Here is a 16,865-nt window from a genome sequence, read left to right as displayed (position 1 = left end):
TCTTAATCCTCTTCTCTCAAATTGTCCCAGATCCTCTGTTCACACTCGCTCTCTCGTCGGTACTCCCCACCTCATGATGGGCGTTACTCTGTAGACATGAACAGTTGGCCTCGTAAGAGTGAGTTTTCAAATCTCTCTCCCCCACGACCTTGGGAAGGAAGGTACTGTAACCAGCCGTTTCTTCCCCTGGACCAAGTCCCAGGGCTGTGCATTCAGATAAATGAACTCAGTATCATACTTACTGGTCAGGAAGGACTAGCCATCTTTATTATTTTGAGATTGTCAGTATATTCTTATTCCGGAAAGTCATTAGAGAACATTTATAATCTATATTTGTGTGTCAATCAGCTGATAACATAGACAGAACCTAAAGATTATTTACTCCCTTTTCCTGCCTGCAGTACAGTAATGTACTCAAACCAATCTAGCAGACTAAGATTCTGTAAGTTTGCTATAAGACCCTATAGAAAATGAATTATACCATCTCAAGTCTTATAGACATTGTAGCATAAAGTTATTATGTATGTTATCATAGTGGTCCCTACTGGCATCATTAAGAATTCAAGTAATATATTCTTAATCAAATTACTACTTTTATGATTTTTCAACTTAGTCTGATGGTTGAAAAAAGAAGCAAAAACAAAAACTCAGAGGAGTAACTAGTAGTCACATTTCATCAATAGAAGACTAGCCAAAAGGTTCTCTTCATATCTGAAAAGAAACAAGCCAAATAATTTTAAAAAGACAAAATATTTAATAGGTATATTTATACAATTTCAGTACAAATGATCACTTCAAATACACATTACAGGGTTTTTATTAATTGCCAGTCAGTCAATAAATAATTTTTGCAGCTTTCCTTTCTGATGAAATCACTTCACTATAAAGAGAACATTTTCATTCATTACTTTGCTTATACATGTCGGTAGAATTTTATTAAGTGTCTTGAACTTCAGTAACGTTCAACTTTTACAGGAATTGCTTGGGCAGATGTCCTAATTTCAGCCATTTACTGGAACAAATTTTAAAAAGAGGCAAGAAGTTGGAGAAGACTGTTTTAAAAGGGAATATAGTAATTGGAGTCACAGAGACAATGTTGCGTCGTAAAGTGCTGTGCCTACGAGTCTCTGCGGTGAACTGTAATGTCTTACAGAAAAGTCACGAAATAAACTGCAAGGTCGCAATGAAAAGCCCTGTGTGGAAGTGTCGAAGTAAAGTTAAAAATACAAAACCACAGAACGAAACCCCCAGCATGGCAGCGGCTCACTGTCGACTGACACCACTAACCCAGGAAACCCGCCGACTATTAAGCATCGATTTAAAAACAAGGCGATTCTAGTTGTCTTTTTTTAAGAGAACAGTGGTGGGAGAACCTGACACAGTATCAGCTCTAAGTCCCCTCTGTGTTGTTCACTAAACTTGAAAGCTCACGATCGAATGATGTTTGTTCAATTCTTCATGTTAAACTACCTGTAACTTTTCTTGTGACCTGCCTCCCGAGGTCGGCATGATTCTGGGCTTTCTTACCATCGAATTCTTAAGAGCTGCTTGTGACGAGCGGCCATGTTAACGGAAATTCTGTTCTCTGTACCGTTTACTGGCTGTTGGCTTTTTAGCACAAAGAAGAAACCCCAAAGGCAGCCTGTTCCCAGCATTGCAAGCAACCGTTGTGGTTCTGCTTTTCCCCTGCTTTTCTGACTGGTGGTTACATAAATCTGCTTTCAAATTCACCTCCTTTTTGGTAGGAAAACAGGTTACAGAGAAAAGAGCACTCGAATTAAGAAATCTTCGCTTTCATTCCCAATTGTACCCTTAGTAGCAGTGTGAATCCCAGCAAATTATTAAACTTCTCCAAGCCTATCTAACGCATCTTGCTTGCTTTCTCCTCCTAACCCTTGCAAGGATTGTGTTGTTTACTTGTGTTAGAGAGAGGAAAATGACATGAAATGCTTCCTGCAGAAGATGTCCTAGTCACTGTGGGCCAGAAACACCATCTTTTGTGACTGGTCAACTACATGTATTCTGTTTATCTCTATGGGTCACCAATACCTTTTTCTTTATCAGTTTTCAGATGAAATGAGATAAACATGGTAGTTTTGTTTTCGAGTGCCAGATTTGAATAATCTACAGTGTATCTTGATAGTGGTGATGAGAAATAACTCTGAAATCCCAGAGGTCTGATAGGTAGAATGAGTGGTCTTCCCCAAGCGGTCACTGCCATCCTGACCATTAGAATTTAGTGCAGGAAGTCCCCAGTCACACTGAGTATAGCACGGAATCATTGTTGTATGATTCTATGAGACTTCCAAATACGGTATGTGACACGCTAAGATTCTGCCAGTGAATTTCTTATCAGCTAAAATATATTTGCTCCAAATGGACTCAGTTTTAAAATATATGACAGTATAGCGATGTCTTTTTAAATGATTAAATAGGTAAGAAGTGGTGTTGGAAATGTATAGAAAATGTATAGGTAAAAAAAAATAAACCTAATAAACATGTAGATAAGCAAACCCAGAAATGCTATATAGGGACATGTGACATTTTGCTTCCTGAAGCTATATAGCCAGGCAGACCAGGCTAGAGCAGATATTCGTCCTGCTATAACAGAATCAAGAATGTGGGCCGGTGGGCCGTTCATATTTGTGCTTTTACCAGGCATAGGATATAAGGGAAAAAAGGAATCCACAAGGTTTCCTTTGATAGGGGATCGAGAGCGTATCAAAACAGGGCTAAGTGGCACACACCGGGGCTCAGGACTGGCAGCTTTTGGGACATGCGGCGTCCGAGACAGGGTGCAGGGGTCTCTAGCCGGTTTAAGCTCAGGCTATGCTAACGGTATATGCTTCAGAACCAAAACACTGTCGACACAGCCGCCTCACGGGCAAGGTTAACATACACGACGCACACAACATACGAGGGCTCACGAGGGAACAAACAGCGGCGTGCGCTCGTCGACCCCATGGCTGTGTCCAACTCTGATGTTTTTAGCCTGCTGTCAGAGGGCCAGGTACGGCTCTTAGTGGTCCCTGCCACCTCTCGGTGTAGCCCTTACTTAATGCATCTACCTCCAAGTGAGTCACCAAAACATTATTCCAGATCTGCAAAATACAAACAAAATTTAAAAATCACATACACACATATATTGAACAACCACTTAAAATTCGGTGGGAGAGAACTTCCTGGGCATTATCAGCCAGTTCCCGGCCCTGACAGCCACCCGCCGACTCTGACGGGCGGTTTCCCATAGCCCCGGGAGGAAACTCACAACGCACGAGTCTGGAGTGAAACAAATCTCGGTGGCTGCGTAATAATCGTATTGAATAAAAGACACAACTTTTGTGAACTGCACAGAGTCACAGGAGCACAAATGTTGTTTCAGTGTGCCTTTAAACGGATGTCCCATTTGCCCGGGAGTCAAGGCCCATGGGCTTGGCCCTAGAAAGGGCCGCCTGAGGGAAGAAGGCACGCATTCTGCGGAGGGCGGCTGTCAGTGCTCCCCACTCATGTTCTCTCCAATGGGTCAAACACCTGCAGCACCGTCCTCTGGTCCTTGTCACTGACTGCCACCCAGGGACCGAAGTCTTTGTGCCTGTGCTCTGGTGATGGCTCCTCGGCAGCTGTACCACTGACTTGCTGCGGGGCTGTATGTGCCTTTTCGAGGTGCCTGGACCCCGAGTCCAGGGGGTCAGAGCTCTTGGAAAGCCAGGCATTATTCAACAGTTTAGGGTGCTGCAGAAGGCTCCAGAAGGGATCTTGATAATCACCCAGAGCCGGGGCTGCCTCTGGCTTTGTCCCCTGGGGGCCATCGGTCTCGGAGCTTGCAGCTGACGCAGAGCCAAGGAAAGCCGATGGTGGAAAGAGAGCGCCCCCGTCAGGCTGGTGTGTGGGGGGACAGTTGCTGCTGCCGCCGCAGGCGAGGCCCTGGAGGAGCTGGCTGTCGGTCTGCAGAACCTGCAGGTGGAAGGCCGCGGGGGCCGACTTCTTCCTCCTCGGGGGGACCTGGGGCACCAGAGGCGGGACCTCCACGAGGGGCGTCGTGGCCACGGCAGGGGCATCGTATGGCTCTGGCTTTCCGACGCTTGGCCTCCTCTCGGCATCTCTCCCCGGCTGAAGTGTTCTTGGTTTGGGAACAGGAGGGACTGTTGCTGGAGGAGGAGTTTCGAGGCTTGTCTCCAAGGGCTCGATTGTAAAACGGGCAGCCTGCTGTCCAAACGGTTCTTCTGGTGACGTGGGCTGAGAAAAAACACGATAAAGAGTCTAAGTGAAAAGCCAGCACTGAGGGGGTGGCGATCAGAGAGCACTCACACAGTGTCAGCAGGAGAGTAGAGATGGGGCTCAGCGGACATTCTAGCAAATTCGAGATTTGAGAATGCCTGGGATGCGGAAATGCGGCCAGGTACGAAACAGCACAGGAGAAACACACATTTATCACGTAGTACCAGCAGGTCCAATGAAATATGAGTGGAAACTTTAAAACCGGAGTCACAGGGAATAATCTGAGACAGGGTTTCCTTCGTTACCTTAGGGAATGGGGTGATGCTCTCTCCTAATTAGAAGCGAACTTCTCAGAAACTCTGTGGCCGCAGCTTTGATAATTCACAGCAGCCCCGCGCTAGGCTGAAGTCACTTCCATCAATAATGTCATTAGGCTAATTTAAGGATTAATGGATGTACTTGAATCTTTGATATTTAAATACAGAAGAATGGGGAACTTTACGCACACACTTCCTTGGTTCTGATTCACAACTATCACAAAGAAAACAATTGCACAGTACGAAAAGAAGCTTTTGTGTTAAACCGGCTATCCACAGTTTAAGCATTGGCCTTTTGGTATTTCTTTTGGTTCTTTAGAAAACGAACAGCAAACACAGTCCGTTTTCCAGCATCCCAACTGTCGCTCCCCGTGCAGCGGGCTGAGAAACTGAGTCCATTTCTGCCCCTGGCTTTTAAGAGAAAAGACAAAGCGAGCCCAGGGCAGCGGAGGAGGAAAGAGGTCTGTTTTGCAAGCAGGCACGGGGAATGACAGATGCGACCAGCCACAGTGGACAGAGGAGACAAAGCGAGCTCCGTAAGAACGAGGCGCCAGAGGCACGGCTCACACTTCCACAGGCGGAAAAGCAGCGGTCATCTGCAATGACCAGCCAGGGTTACCGAGTGTCCGGTACCAGAACAACTGAGATCAAGCGGAAGATCCGGATGCCTCTAGAGGTGCCAGTCTTTGGGCTGCCACTGTCCTGACAAACTCATGTCTTTGCAGCAGCGAGCAAGGCTGAGAAGCTTGAGAGCGAGAGCAAAGCACAATCTGCAAGAAAAGTGGCGAGAGAAGCTGTCGAACCCCCAGCGCCCGAGGCCATTGCTGCTCCTTTGGGACTGGTTATCGTTCCTGTGATGCAGATCAAACCTGACCGCCTGACACCACGCGCACGCCACACAGACCACGCGCGGACGGGGACTAGAGGAGCACCCGGCATCGGGCCTCCCACCGCGGTTTGACGTGGGGACTTGACTAGGACACGTAGGAAGTGTCATGAGACATTCCTGCTTTTTCTGCTCAGCTCGAGCCAGGACGTGGCGGGGATACAAAGCAGAGAGCTCCCGCCAAGCGTCCCCCCGTCAAGGATGGGCCGCCGTCGGGGACTCAGAGTGCGGACGGAGACAGACTTGACGGAGACAAGATTCTCATCGAGCGACTCAGGAGCGAGGGGCTCACGCTACCCGGTCTTACCTTCCCGGTCCTCCTCAAGGTGGGCTTCTTGATGGCGGGGACTCTCGGGGCAGGCCGACGAGGCAGGCGCGGGGCCACCCCCGCCGCGGGGTCCGCTGTGGAGGGCGCTTGGTCCCCCAGGGCTGTGGCGCTCAGGGCTTCTCCTAGGGCGCCTGAAACATGCAGTGGCATGGCTGGCACAGGGGACGAGGCACATCGCTGCATGGCATCATCTTCAGGCAGCCTACACTCCCAGGGTAACTTACTAATACAAAGTATTGCCCATTTCTAGAAAATTAATACTTGAGGGTTGTCAAGCCCAAACGGCTAGGCTTGGCCCCCAGCTTCTCATGCCCACCTTCTCAACGGGGATGGTGAGCTGGTCCTCATGAGGGTCAGTGACGCTCTGACCACACGTGCAAAACTTTATGTGCACGTACGTTTGTTTCTCAGGGGAGATGACCCAAAACCTTCAAAATCTCGGCAGGGCCAATGACCAAGGAAACTCGAAGCCAAACCTCTCCTAACTTCAATATCTATAGAACTTTTTAAAAAATTACAATACAATTCACATACCACAAAATAGACCTTTTAAAGAATACAATTTGAGGTTTTTAGTGTATTCGCTAAAGTGCAGCTATCACCACTAATTCAAACACATCTTTACCACCCTAAAAAGAAACCCTACACATACCCACAGCAGTGACTCCCCAGCCCTCTCCAGCCCCCCAAAACCATCATAACGCTCTGTCTCTGTAGATTTGCCTGTTCTTGATATTTCATATTTATATGGTCTGTTTTGTGTTTTCTTTCACTTAGCATACCGTTTTTAAGATTCACCCATGATATGGCATGTATTAGCACTCCATTCTTTTTTATGGCTAAATAATATTCCATTGTATGGTTACATCACATTTCAACCATTTATCAGTTGACAGACACTTGAGTTGTTACATATGATTGTACTTTTTTAAATAAAAAGTACTTTTAAATAGATTTTAAAAACCACTTGCGATGATATTAACCTACAACAGTATTTTGCAACCTCTTAACTTACGCCCTCCTTAAATGTGACTTAAAAATTCCAAATAAATTTAATATCCTGACTAAAAACAAATCGGGCAATTGTAATTGTATATGGCTATTCAGCTGGCATCATCTCCCCTCTCCAAAATAAAAAGAAAAACCAAAAAAATGTTAGCTACCAGGGATTTTGAAGGCATGGGGGAGACTCCAAGGTAAAATGTGGTTTAAATGGGTTAAGTGAAGAAATGGCAATAAAAATTAACAGGCGGTGTGGCAGAGAAGAGGTCCCTCTCCGCCTGACAATAAATAACCTATAATTGCTGGTGACTTAAAAAGTAGAGTTCGTGCCTCAAACAGGGTTATTTTTACATACTTACTGAATTTTAAATGTATAATTTTAAACGGAGAATAAATCTTAGTAGCAGAATTTTATAAGATGTTGTTAAAGGGTCCTTTTGTTTAATACCACATTCGGGAAAGAAAAACAAAGCCACGTTCTCGTCTAGGCCCCTTTTAGAAGGAAGGCGGAAGCGAAGGAGGGTGGATGGAGAGCCCCAGGTCACACGCACCTCCTCTGGCTTCCAGGAGACATCGGATGGCTGCTTCCGCCTCCTGAGCGTTGGTAGTTTTGATCTGCTTGACATTATAAGGTTTACTGATCCCAGTCCTAGCTTTGGGCTTGGGGACAGAATGAGGAAGAGAAGTGTAAAACACAGGCAGAAAAACAGCCTCACCTGGCGTGTTCACTGCCCACTGTCTGTACGCGAGATTTACAGAGCTCCATCAGACGGTGATTAAAACAAACTCCTACCTAGACCGTGTCCCTCAAGCCTTCCCCCGCCCCCCCGGGAACACTCACATTCCAAGAAGAGAAATGCAGTGCTATGTAGAGCTGCTGACCCTCGGTCTCCCAAACTGGGTGGGTTTTGCAATGTGGACAAGCCATTGTCTAACTTCATTTCGACAGCCAGGAAAGAGCCAGAAAGTACATCAGAGGCCATGCCTTCCATGGCCCAGCCGAGCTATTAAAAACCTTCCGGAAATATGCTTCTGCCTCTTCGCCTTTCTACGTTTTCACCCAAACCTCTGGGTTGCCTGATGACCTGCCCTCATTCCTGTAAACCGCTGATGTCTTGTCAACCCCCTGCTCCTCCTCTGAATGCGTGAGCCTCTGGCCCAGCTTGCCACACCTCCAGGGAGATTCCAACTTCCACCCAGCACCCCGGCTTCTCCCCGCCACCCCACCTCGATTCCATCGGCCTTCACCTACTGTCTCTAGCAGCTCACTGCCACCCTCTGGAACCTGCCACCTCTAAAACCCCAATGATTGTTATTACCCGTGTCCCCACTGCGTCCTTAGGCCCATCAGATCTCTTTTTAGCCTCTTCTCTTAGCTGACCTGATGCCAGAATGAGCATCATTTTGTCTAAAAAACAGATCTGAATTTCTCTGGTTTTCGCTTCCACCAAGCACCACCCTAGGCACCAAGGTCAACGCCAACTATCGGAAGAGAGAAGCCAATAAGTCTGGAGACCAACGATCCCATCACACAGGGACACTTGGAATTTCAGCAAACGTGAATTTTCTGACGCCTTGTATGACCATCTAAAAGCCCACAAAGGACCTGCCACGGAGTCACAGGGTTTGAGGATGACCTGGTAGACAGGTAGAGGGCTAAAGAGATAGAAATCTATTCATTCACCGAAAAGAGGTGATCCCGTGACTGCAGGGGCTGAGGATGAAGCACGGGGCCAACCCCCTAGGATAGAATGCCCCCAGTTTCGCTTTGAGCTGAGTACTCACCGCCTGCTGAGGCGCCCCTGGCAGAAGCTTTGCCGTCTGCAAAATTGAGTATTGCCCGTGGGTCCCGGAGGAGATGGACACGTCCGAGGCCGACTTTTTCACCATTAAACCAGCTGTGAAAACCAACAAGGGCAGAGTCTCAACCACAGGGACATCACCGGCGGCTTGGAGGCGGGTCCCCAGCCTGCCGAGAGCCGGGGGAATGAGGGCGCAGATGCCATTAGGGTGCACGTGGCCCTCACCAAGGCGCTACCAAGTGTTTCCGGTTCTCTGACGACTTTTGCCCGTTAGTCTGGATTCTCTGGAGAAGCATTATTTGAATGAGGATTTTAGTCTAACGTCCTGGGAGGTCCAAATCTGACATAAAAGTCAATTCATTTTTAGATGGTTTAAAACACTCTGTTACTAGGACCAAAATTTTTAAATGTTTTGTGGACAAATCAAAAAATCCCAAAGCAGGAGAATAATCTACATTGTTATACCTGCAGCTATTCACAAATCGTGTTCTTGAACATTTAATGACACAGACCTCGTATGAAAGACAAATGACCAAATAAAACGGATACCAATTTTGTAAAAAAAAAAAAAAAAGAAAAAATTGCCTGTAGATATAGATATATAATTAGAGAAAGGCTGAGAGTCTTTTGATCAACAGCTGTGATGTGTAGGTAGTCAAATGAAATTAAAACCTTTGTTCTTCATATTTTCTGTAAAATTTCTACAAAAATATGACATAATTTAAAATTTTCTGAGTATCAACTCAGAAAATTTAAAAATATACTTAAAAAATCATGTGCTCTGGCTTGCCATCAATTACTATTATGATGTAAGCCAACTTGAACCCCATTAGAAATACAGGCTTAGGAAAATCTATGCCTAATTGTCACATTTGCGGGGGTTTGGGGGTAGAAGTAACAGCAGAGGTAACTGGAAACTGATCAGGAGCACGTTATTAATGAAAATTTGACGGGCGAAGCATTATTTTTTGAGGAGCCAGGAAGGAAAGCGCTGCCTTGTGAGACCCAGGCTGGGAGAGTTTGTCCAGGGGCTGGAGGATGCCCCAGCCCAGGACTCACAGACAGGAAGCCATCTGGTTAGAGGTAGTCAAATGCAAGTTGTCACCTTGCAAGTTAGTGCACCTGGGCTTGCTTAGTAGCGAGGGCTGGCTGCAGCAAGGAGAGAGGATCCTGAAAAGACACTGGGGGTGGGGGTGGGGGAGGAGGAGCTTAACAAGCTCTTGCCCACCCACCCCCCCCCAGGCTTCGGTCTCTAAGGCGTTGAACAGAAAGCAGCTTCAAGCCAAGCACAGCTGCGGGAGGACCAAGGGCAGCTTTATCGAGGGGTCGTTTAATTTGCCACGAGAAACACAACTATATCTCTGATATCAAACACATCATGGACTGAAGACAAGAAGCCCAAAGAAGGCGAAGGGCATGGTGGGGACTCGAAGGCTAAGGAGAAGGTGATCTAGAGCCATTTGTTCAGTAGCAGGAAATATGCAATTATTCCCAGCAGGCGTGGAAGGCCAAAGCAGCAAAGTCTTACTTGGAGGGGGCGGCCTCTGCGGTGGGTGCGGTGGCCGAGGCCTGCTGGGGACCGACAGAGACCTACTTGGAGAACGGTGGCGGAAGTCCCCGACAGCTTCCAGCTCCTGCTTTAACTCCGCCAGGTCGGCATCATCTGGAGGACACGGCGGAGCGTGAACGAGGGGGTCGGGGTCGGGCTGAGGGGTGCACAGAGCCACCTGTGCCAGGAGGAGCTTCTGCGGGACGGCTGAGGTGTCCCCGTGTGCTGGCACGGGGGGTGGGGGGAGGACACCTGGTGCCTGCTTGGGACAGTCAATGAACCCTGGACAAGGTTTGTTGCTCAGACACGAGAGGCACCGACACATTCTGGAGCGTAGGCGTGTTTCCCTCTGAAATAATCACGCCCACCACACGGAGCGAGGGGACAGTGACAACCGGAGCCCCCCATAGAAGTCCTCACTCTTACACCCGACAACTGTTCTGGAAGCGGAGAACAGTCTCCCTTCTCTGCCAGCAGGGCGGCAAGCCCCAGTATGTGGTGTCCCAGCTCGCTCGCGCCCAGTGCCAGCTCCTCCATAAGTGCTCGCCGCCCTCGCCCGTCCTGTCAGAGCCTTCCGAGGCTGCGTGGCACGAGGGGTGACCGCTTCTGCTGTATCACGCACATGTGTGTTACACACACAGTCAGGACACGTTTAGGTCTTCCTTCTCTCTCACCCCACGGCACAGACACCCCCTCACATCCACAGCTCCACCGCCTGTGACATGAGGCTGATCTAGGAGAAGCAGGGGTTCTCCTTCTAATGGGAATGCTTGAACCCCGTGGGGTGAATACGACTCAATGCCCCCTGCCCCCCGCTCTAATCTTCATTCAAAGAGGCATCTGCTCTCACGTCCGCTCTTCCCCAGAGAGGGGCATAATGGCCACCCTGGAGAAAGGGGCCGCCTCTTTTCAGGGGAGCACATCTCTCCAGCTACCTCGCCTCGAGAGCAGGACCCCTCTGCATGTGCAGAGCGCAGAACCCCCTCAGCATGCCAGCAAAGGCTGCTGGTCGGGTATCGGGCAGCAGTGCCCCAGCCTCACTGTCTCAGTCCCCCGGGGAGCTTCCCGAAACGCCAGATTCCAGGGCCTGGCCTACCCCGCCAAATTCGCACCTCCGTGATGGGACTCAGCAACCTGCAAGTTCAAAGGCTCCTGAAGGGTCACCCAGCCAGGCTACTGACCAGCGCTGGGGCCGCTATACAGTCCAAGGGGCTTGGGTGCTTTTGTACCTCCCCTGGGTAGCATTTTAATTCACTTTCACCCCTGTTCTGTTTTCAGCCCCAGTTCAAAGGGTCCTGACACCTGGCTAAGCTCCTGCTCCTGCTAGTGACAGTTCTCCAACAGAGAAGACAATGGCCAGCAGCTGGAAGGCACTCGTGGCTGTGGATGGAACGGCACCGGAGTCTCATGCTGAAATACAGGCTCCCCCACGACCCAGCTCACATAATGCGGACGGGTTTTAAAACTCATTCAGTAGAGTCACTATGCCATGTGATCTAGGCACGTGCAGTTCCATCCACAGGACTTTCCGTCCCTCTTAAGTCTACAGTGATATAATGATGCTAAGGGATAATGTTGTATGTTGCATACACTTATGAAACGTGTGAACTTATTCACGTATAACAATGTGTTAAGAAGGTAACGACACAGCAGCAACTCGGAGGTAGATCCTGAGCATATGTCTCTTATGGGACTGACTGAGAAAACTTTTGGCGAGGATAAACAATCACAAATGTAGAAGCAGATCAGAGCCGTGGCCATCTGAAGACACACGGGGATTGTGGTGACTCTGGAATGCTGCGGCGGCACCGGTAGCTGCGAAAATAGCACAAATTGCTAGAGAATAAACAGGGTGGTGGCAGCCGAAGCCTTCGTAGAGCCCAGAGTCCACCGCCTGCCACGCCGTGTCGTTTCAGCGCTCACACGGGACGGGGACACCTGTCCGCGGGCGTTACGCACGGCCGCCCAGCGAGCGCTCAGGGCGGCGGCTCTTTCGAGAAGGAAGGGCCACGCTACCTTTGTAGGTCGGCTGCTGCTGCTTTTTGGTTAGCGCAGGTGACTTGCTGGGAGGTGCTGCGGCCGTGGAGCCGGGGGCCTCGGACAGGTCCTCTCCCCCCAGCTCACTGTCTGAGACCACAGGCTGACTCAGCTCATCCAAATAGTCATCGTCATCTTCGAGAATATCCCCTTGGGGAAGGAAATGAGTCACAGCAAACAATTAGTGTGAGACGGCACAGCCTTCCACCGGTGGGTCCGTTTCAACACGGGCCATGGGCACCCATGTGTCATCTGGGATGGGACCCGAATTCCATTCATGCCTGGGACGAGGACCAAGCCCATAGCCCTGACATCCTCAAAGCCACGATTTTTAACGTAATTTTACACGTCTCCAGTTCCTATTTACCATTTCCTGCATCATATACATGAATACTGCCCAGCTCACCACACGGAACAGACCCACCATCACCTTTTCCAGGCTGGGTCTCAGAAGGGATCTTGACCCCCCACGGCCATTGCTGGGAGAACCGCCTGCCCGCCTCACCATACCGACACCTGAGGACGCCTCAGAATTACTCGCCTTCTGACTCGTAGTCTAAGCTCGTGAAGTCGAAGTTCTCCTCCAGCAAACAGGAACTGGCCGTGGGCGACACGGAGGGCAAGCTGTCCCGCTTTCGAATGATCTCCTCCTGCAAACCTTTCAGCCAGTCCTTGGTCTTCGGTCGGATCTTCACTGCCCTGCCTTTCACCTGTGAGGGAGTGCAGCCAACTGAGAATGACACAGGAGCCAGACAACCCCCTTGGGTCCCCAAACTTCGGTCTCGCTCAAACTCATGCATCAGGAGCCAGACCGATCCTCACATCTGCCATGAAAAATGAAGGACCCAGACCTCGGCCAGGCTCACATTTGCTCTACATGAAAGTGGAGCTGTCATCTCTAGCTTTTCATTCCCTGTGACTTTAAAATCAGGATGTTATCAAAAACGGTAACTCCCTGTGGGATGCGTGTTTCAAAACACACGCTATGAAGGGAAAAATGGCAGCAGTTGCCCCAGGAGGCGCGCGCACAGACAGACTCCGTAACTCAGTGGGAGTCGTCCCCTAAGACTCGCTCTTCCTCCTGAGTCTTTCAAGTGGCCAGGGCTGGACATTAGACGTCTCAGGGAAGACGCCAGAATGAAGAGCCCTAGCCCCTGCCCTCATGTGGCACCTCTAAAGGCACAGGTGAGGAGAGGGGACAACACGATCCAGTGAAAGGACAAGAACACCCGGGGGGTTGAGGAGCCCCCGCTCCGCGGTGGCCGAGCACGACTCACCTTCATGCCGTCCACATCCAGGACGTTGAGAGCCGAGTGACTGTCTGCAAAAGTCACCAGCATCTGCCCTTGGTTGATCCTGGAATAAAGGCGTAAGGCAAGTCCACCTCACGAGCGACTCGGCAGGCCCCACGGGCCCGCGCCAGAGCCCACGCCAGCAGGGACACTGGCTACCTGACGAGGACGATCGTCCCGTAGTTCCCCAAGGTCTGCATGAGCTCCGTGCGCACGTCCTCAGGAAACTCGTTCTTCTCCTCCGAGGTTGGCGACTGGAGGTTGACGACCACGGTGGCATCCAGGGGACCCTGGAAAGAGGACACTTCCTGGAACACCCTCTCCCGAGCACCCACGTCAACTTCTTGGACTTCCACCTCCACGATCGCCAGCACGGGTCTGCGTTAGACACGGAGGGAAGACGGGCAACGGTTAACTGGGACGTGACGGCTACGCAGCACCCCCCACCCCCAGTCCCCAGAGCTGTGCTGCAAACAGGATGTGGCCCCAGCACGGACACCTGCAGCCTTGCTGATCTGTCTCAGGGACTGAAGTCTTCATCTTGCCCCAATCTTAGTACTATCTTCGCATTTTTTTTTTTATCTAAGGATGCATTGAGAGGACACCACGAACCATCAGCACAGATTGCGTGTGTGGTCATCACCAGCACTGCTGACCACGCGGGGAAGCGGGCACCCCACCTCTGCTGAGGGTCGAGCTTTTCGGAGGACTACTTGGCAATGTGTGTTAGGAATCGCAAAAACGCTCATCTCTTTTGACCTGCTGATCTCAATTCTAGGACTTTGTTCTAAGGAGCTGACCGGAGATTCCAACCAAGTTTCATGCACAAGGCTGATCACTACCACCCTGCTGATGGGGGTGGGGGGTGGGGGGACAAGCTAACTGTTCATTAATAGGAAAACAGTTAAGTTATGACGCAGCCATATGAGAACACGCTATGCGCTCATTCAGACTAACTTGGTAGAAACCTATTTGACGTACAAAGGAGAACAGATCCGCAGGAAATAATGCAGTCATTATTGTAATTTCGATATAGGGATGCGTTTGCTCTACTTACAAAAAAGTTAGAAAATCCTTTCTTATGAAGATTATATAACATTGAAGACCTTTACAATACAATAGTAAATGGAAGTAAAACACAACGCAAAAAAGTACATGACACGGTGGCAACCTTTAAAACTAGGGGATGCTGTAAAAATTAAGAGGTATGGGTGATAATATCAGTAGTGCACCCCGCAAACGTTTCTATTTTTGCATCCAGAAGCAAGGAAAAGGAAGATGGGGGAAAATCTGACCCAGGGATGCGGATTGAGGGTTTTTCCAAACTTCTTTGAGCAGAAAACCTTTTCGGTTTTCTGGGGAGAAGGGGAGCGTCTCCGATGAAGCAGGAGCAGGCAGTGCCATTCGCCCAGTGACAGAAAGGAACGGGCTACTGACACACACAACACGGGCTGGCTCTCCGGAGAATTCTCAGTGAAAAAGCCAGTCCCCCATTGTGGATTCCATTTATCATTCTTGAAATCACAAACGATGCAAAGGGTGGGAAAGATTAGGGGTTGGCAGAGGTGAGGATGGAGGGGGAGGGAAATGCGTCCGGCTACGAAGAAACAACACGAGACCCCTGTGGTGACAGAAATGCTCTGTATCTTGACTATGTTGGTGTCCACATCCTGGTGTGACCCCGTACTACAGGTTTAGGGGGTCTTACCACTGGGGGGGGACGGGGTAAATGGTACCAGGGTCACGTGAATCTATAATTACTTGCAGTAAGAAAAAAAATGACGACAGTTCACATGCTAAAATCCTAATTTTCTGATACGCATTTTACATCTCTAAGCGTGCATGCAGGTGACACACACTGCCAACGGGTTAACGTCTGTATGTAGAAATGTCTAACGTACATGGAAAATGCAGGGGAAAGACACCTAACTAAGCATCGCCAGACACTGTCTTAGGGGGCGGGACTAGGGTATCTTGCTCGTTTATGTATATTTTTTCCAAACTGTAACATGACGTTCGGCTTTTGTAATTAGAAAAAAACAATAAGTGTCTAAGATGCATCTCAAACCACCGTGGCCAAGTCTGCACTTCCCTGTCTTCCCAGCCGAGTAAATGCTACTCCGTCTTTCCTGTCGCTCAGGTCCCAAACCCTGGAGTCACCGTCAACTGCTCTCTCTCTCACACCCGCTACATCCATCAGCCAATTCTGTCCGCTTTCAACATCTACCCCAAACTCAGCCACGCCTCACCACGCGACCCACGACCTCCTGGCGCAGAGTCAGCACCGCTTCCTCCCGCCCGTCCTGCCCTAGCTTCCTCCCCGGCCCCCTGGAGCCTGTCATACCCCGGTCACTCAGCTCCCAGTAAAATCCGGCCCACGAGGTTCCAACGAGTCTGCCCTTCTCGCTCATCTTGTCTCGTCTCCTCACGACTCTGCCCTTCACTCTTTTCTCTCCGGCCTCCCTGTTCTCCGACTCGGGACAGTCGGCTGCCCCGCTGCCTGCCCTGATGTCCACACGGCGCACGCTCTTTCCTTCCGGTCTCGGCCCCAACGCCACCTCCTCAGAGGGGCCTTCCCTGAGCACGGGGTAGAACAGCACCGACCGCTTGTCTGACCCCTGCCACCACCCTTTTATTCTTTCATAGTACTTTTATTTGTTTCCTGTCTGTCCTCACTAGAAAATTCCATGAGACCATGGTCTCCTCTGTTTTGTTCACGGCTTATCCTCAGTGCCAGGAACAGGGCCTGGAGATAAGCGCCCCCCCAATAAACTGTGGTGAAGGGAACGCTTCTAAATACACTTCCCGAACCTGAAAGTCAAACATCTGAAGATTTTCCGAGGCTCACTTACAACGAGGCAAATATTGTACATTTGCAACCACAGGTTTCTAAAGAATTTAGCAGTATCTAAAGATTTAGACGTAGTGGCTGACCACTAACTGTTCACCACCCACTCTTAGTTTTAGTGGCAGATATGGGGAGATCAAACTCCTCCTGTCTACGCCCTCAAACGCCATCCTTTAAAAGATGTCTATAACAGCGGTCCCCAACTTCTCTGGCACCAGGGACCGGTGCTCCCATGAGAATCTACTGCTTGAGGATCTGAGGCGGAGCTGAGGCGGTGGTGCCGGCTCTGGGGAGCGGCTGCAAACACAGATGAAGCTTTGCTCACCAGTCCATCGCTCACCTCCTGTTGTGCGGCCTGGTTCCTAACAGGCTATGGACCAGTACTGGTCCACAGCCCAGGGGTTGGGGACCCTTCTTCTATGAGACGAATCTCCCTCTGTGGAGGATCCCAGTGCTTGTGGGCTGACAGACCTCCACTGCCTGTGTTCCATCCGCAATGCATGACACACAAGCTAAGCCAACAGCTTAACCTGTTTAAAAACCCTGAAACCCTATGGTGTTTTTAATAAAACATTAGAAAAAAACA

At 49.7% G+C, this 16,865-nt stretch overlaps 1 protein-coding gene across 1 annotated transcript in view; it reads right to left on the bottom strand.

Annotated features, from left to right (window-relative positions):
- Nucleotides 1-731: 731 nt before the first annotated feature.
- SYNJ2 (synaptojanin 2) overlaps nt 732-16,865 on the bottom strand; it is a 95,438-nt gene continuing 79,304 nt past the window's right edge. The window contains exons 19-27 of the mRNA XM_039873936.1: nt 13,591-13,809; nt 13,417-13,495; nt 12,681-12,849; nt 12,119-12,289; nt 10,082-10,216; nt 8,537-8,649; nt 7,303-7,411; nt 5,729-5,880; nt 732-4,236 (exon numbers count right to left, since the gene is read on the bottom strand). Coding sequence (XP_039729870.1) covers nt 3,505-4,236; nt 5,729-5,880; nt 7,303-7,411; nt 8,537-8,649; nt 10,082-10,216; nt 12,119-12,289; nt 12,681-12,849; nt 13,417-13,495; nt 13,591-13,809 — 1,879 coding nt within the window. The 3' untranslated portion in view covers nt 732-3,504. The remainder of the gene's footprint in view (nt 4,237-5,728; nt 5,881-7,302; nt 7,412-8,536; nt 8,650-10,081; nt 10,217-12,118; nt 12,290-12,680; nt 12,850-13,416; nt 13,496-13,590; nt 13,810-16,865) is intronic.

Source organism: Pteropus medius, unplaced genomic scaffold (assembly GCF_902729225.1).
Source record: "Pteropus medius unplaced genomic scaffold, Ma_sr-lr_union100, whole genome shotgun sequence".
Lineage (NCBI taxonomy): Eukaryota > Metazoa > Chordata > Mammalia > Chiroptera > Pteropodidae > Pteropus > Pteropus medius.
Note: the sequence above shows the minus strand (reverse complement) of the source record. Positions and strands in the feature narration are given on the sequence as shown.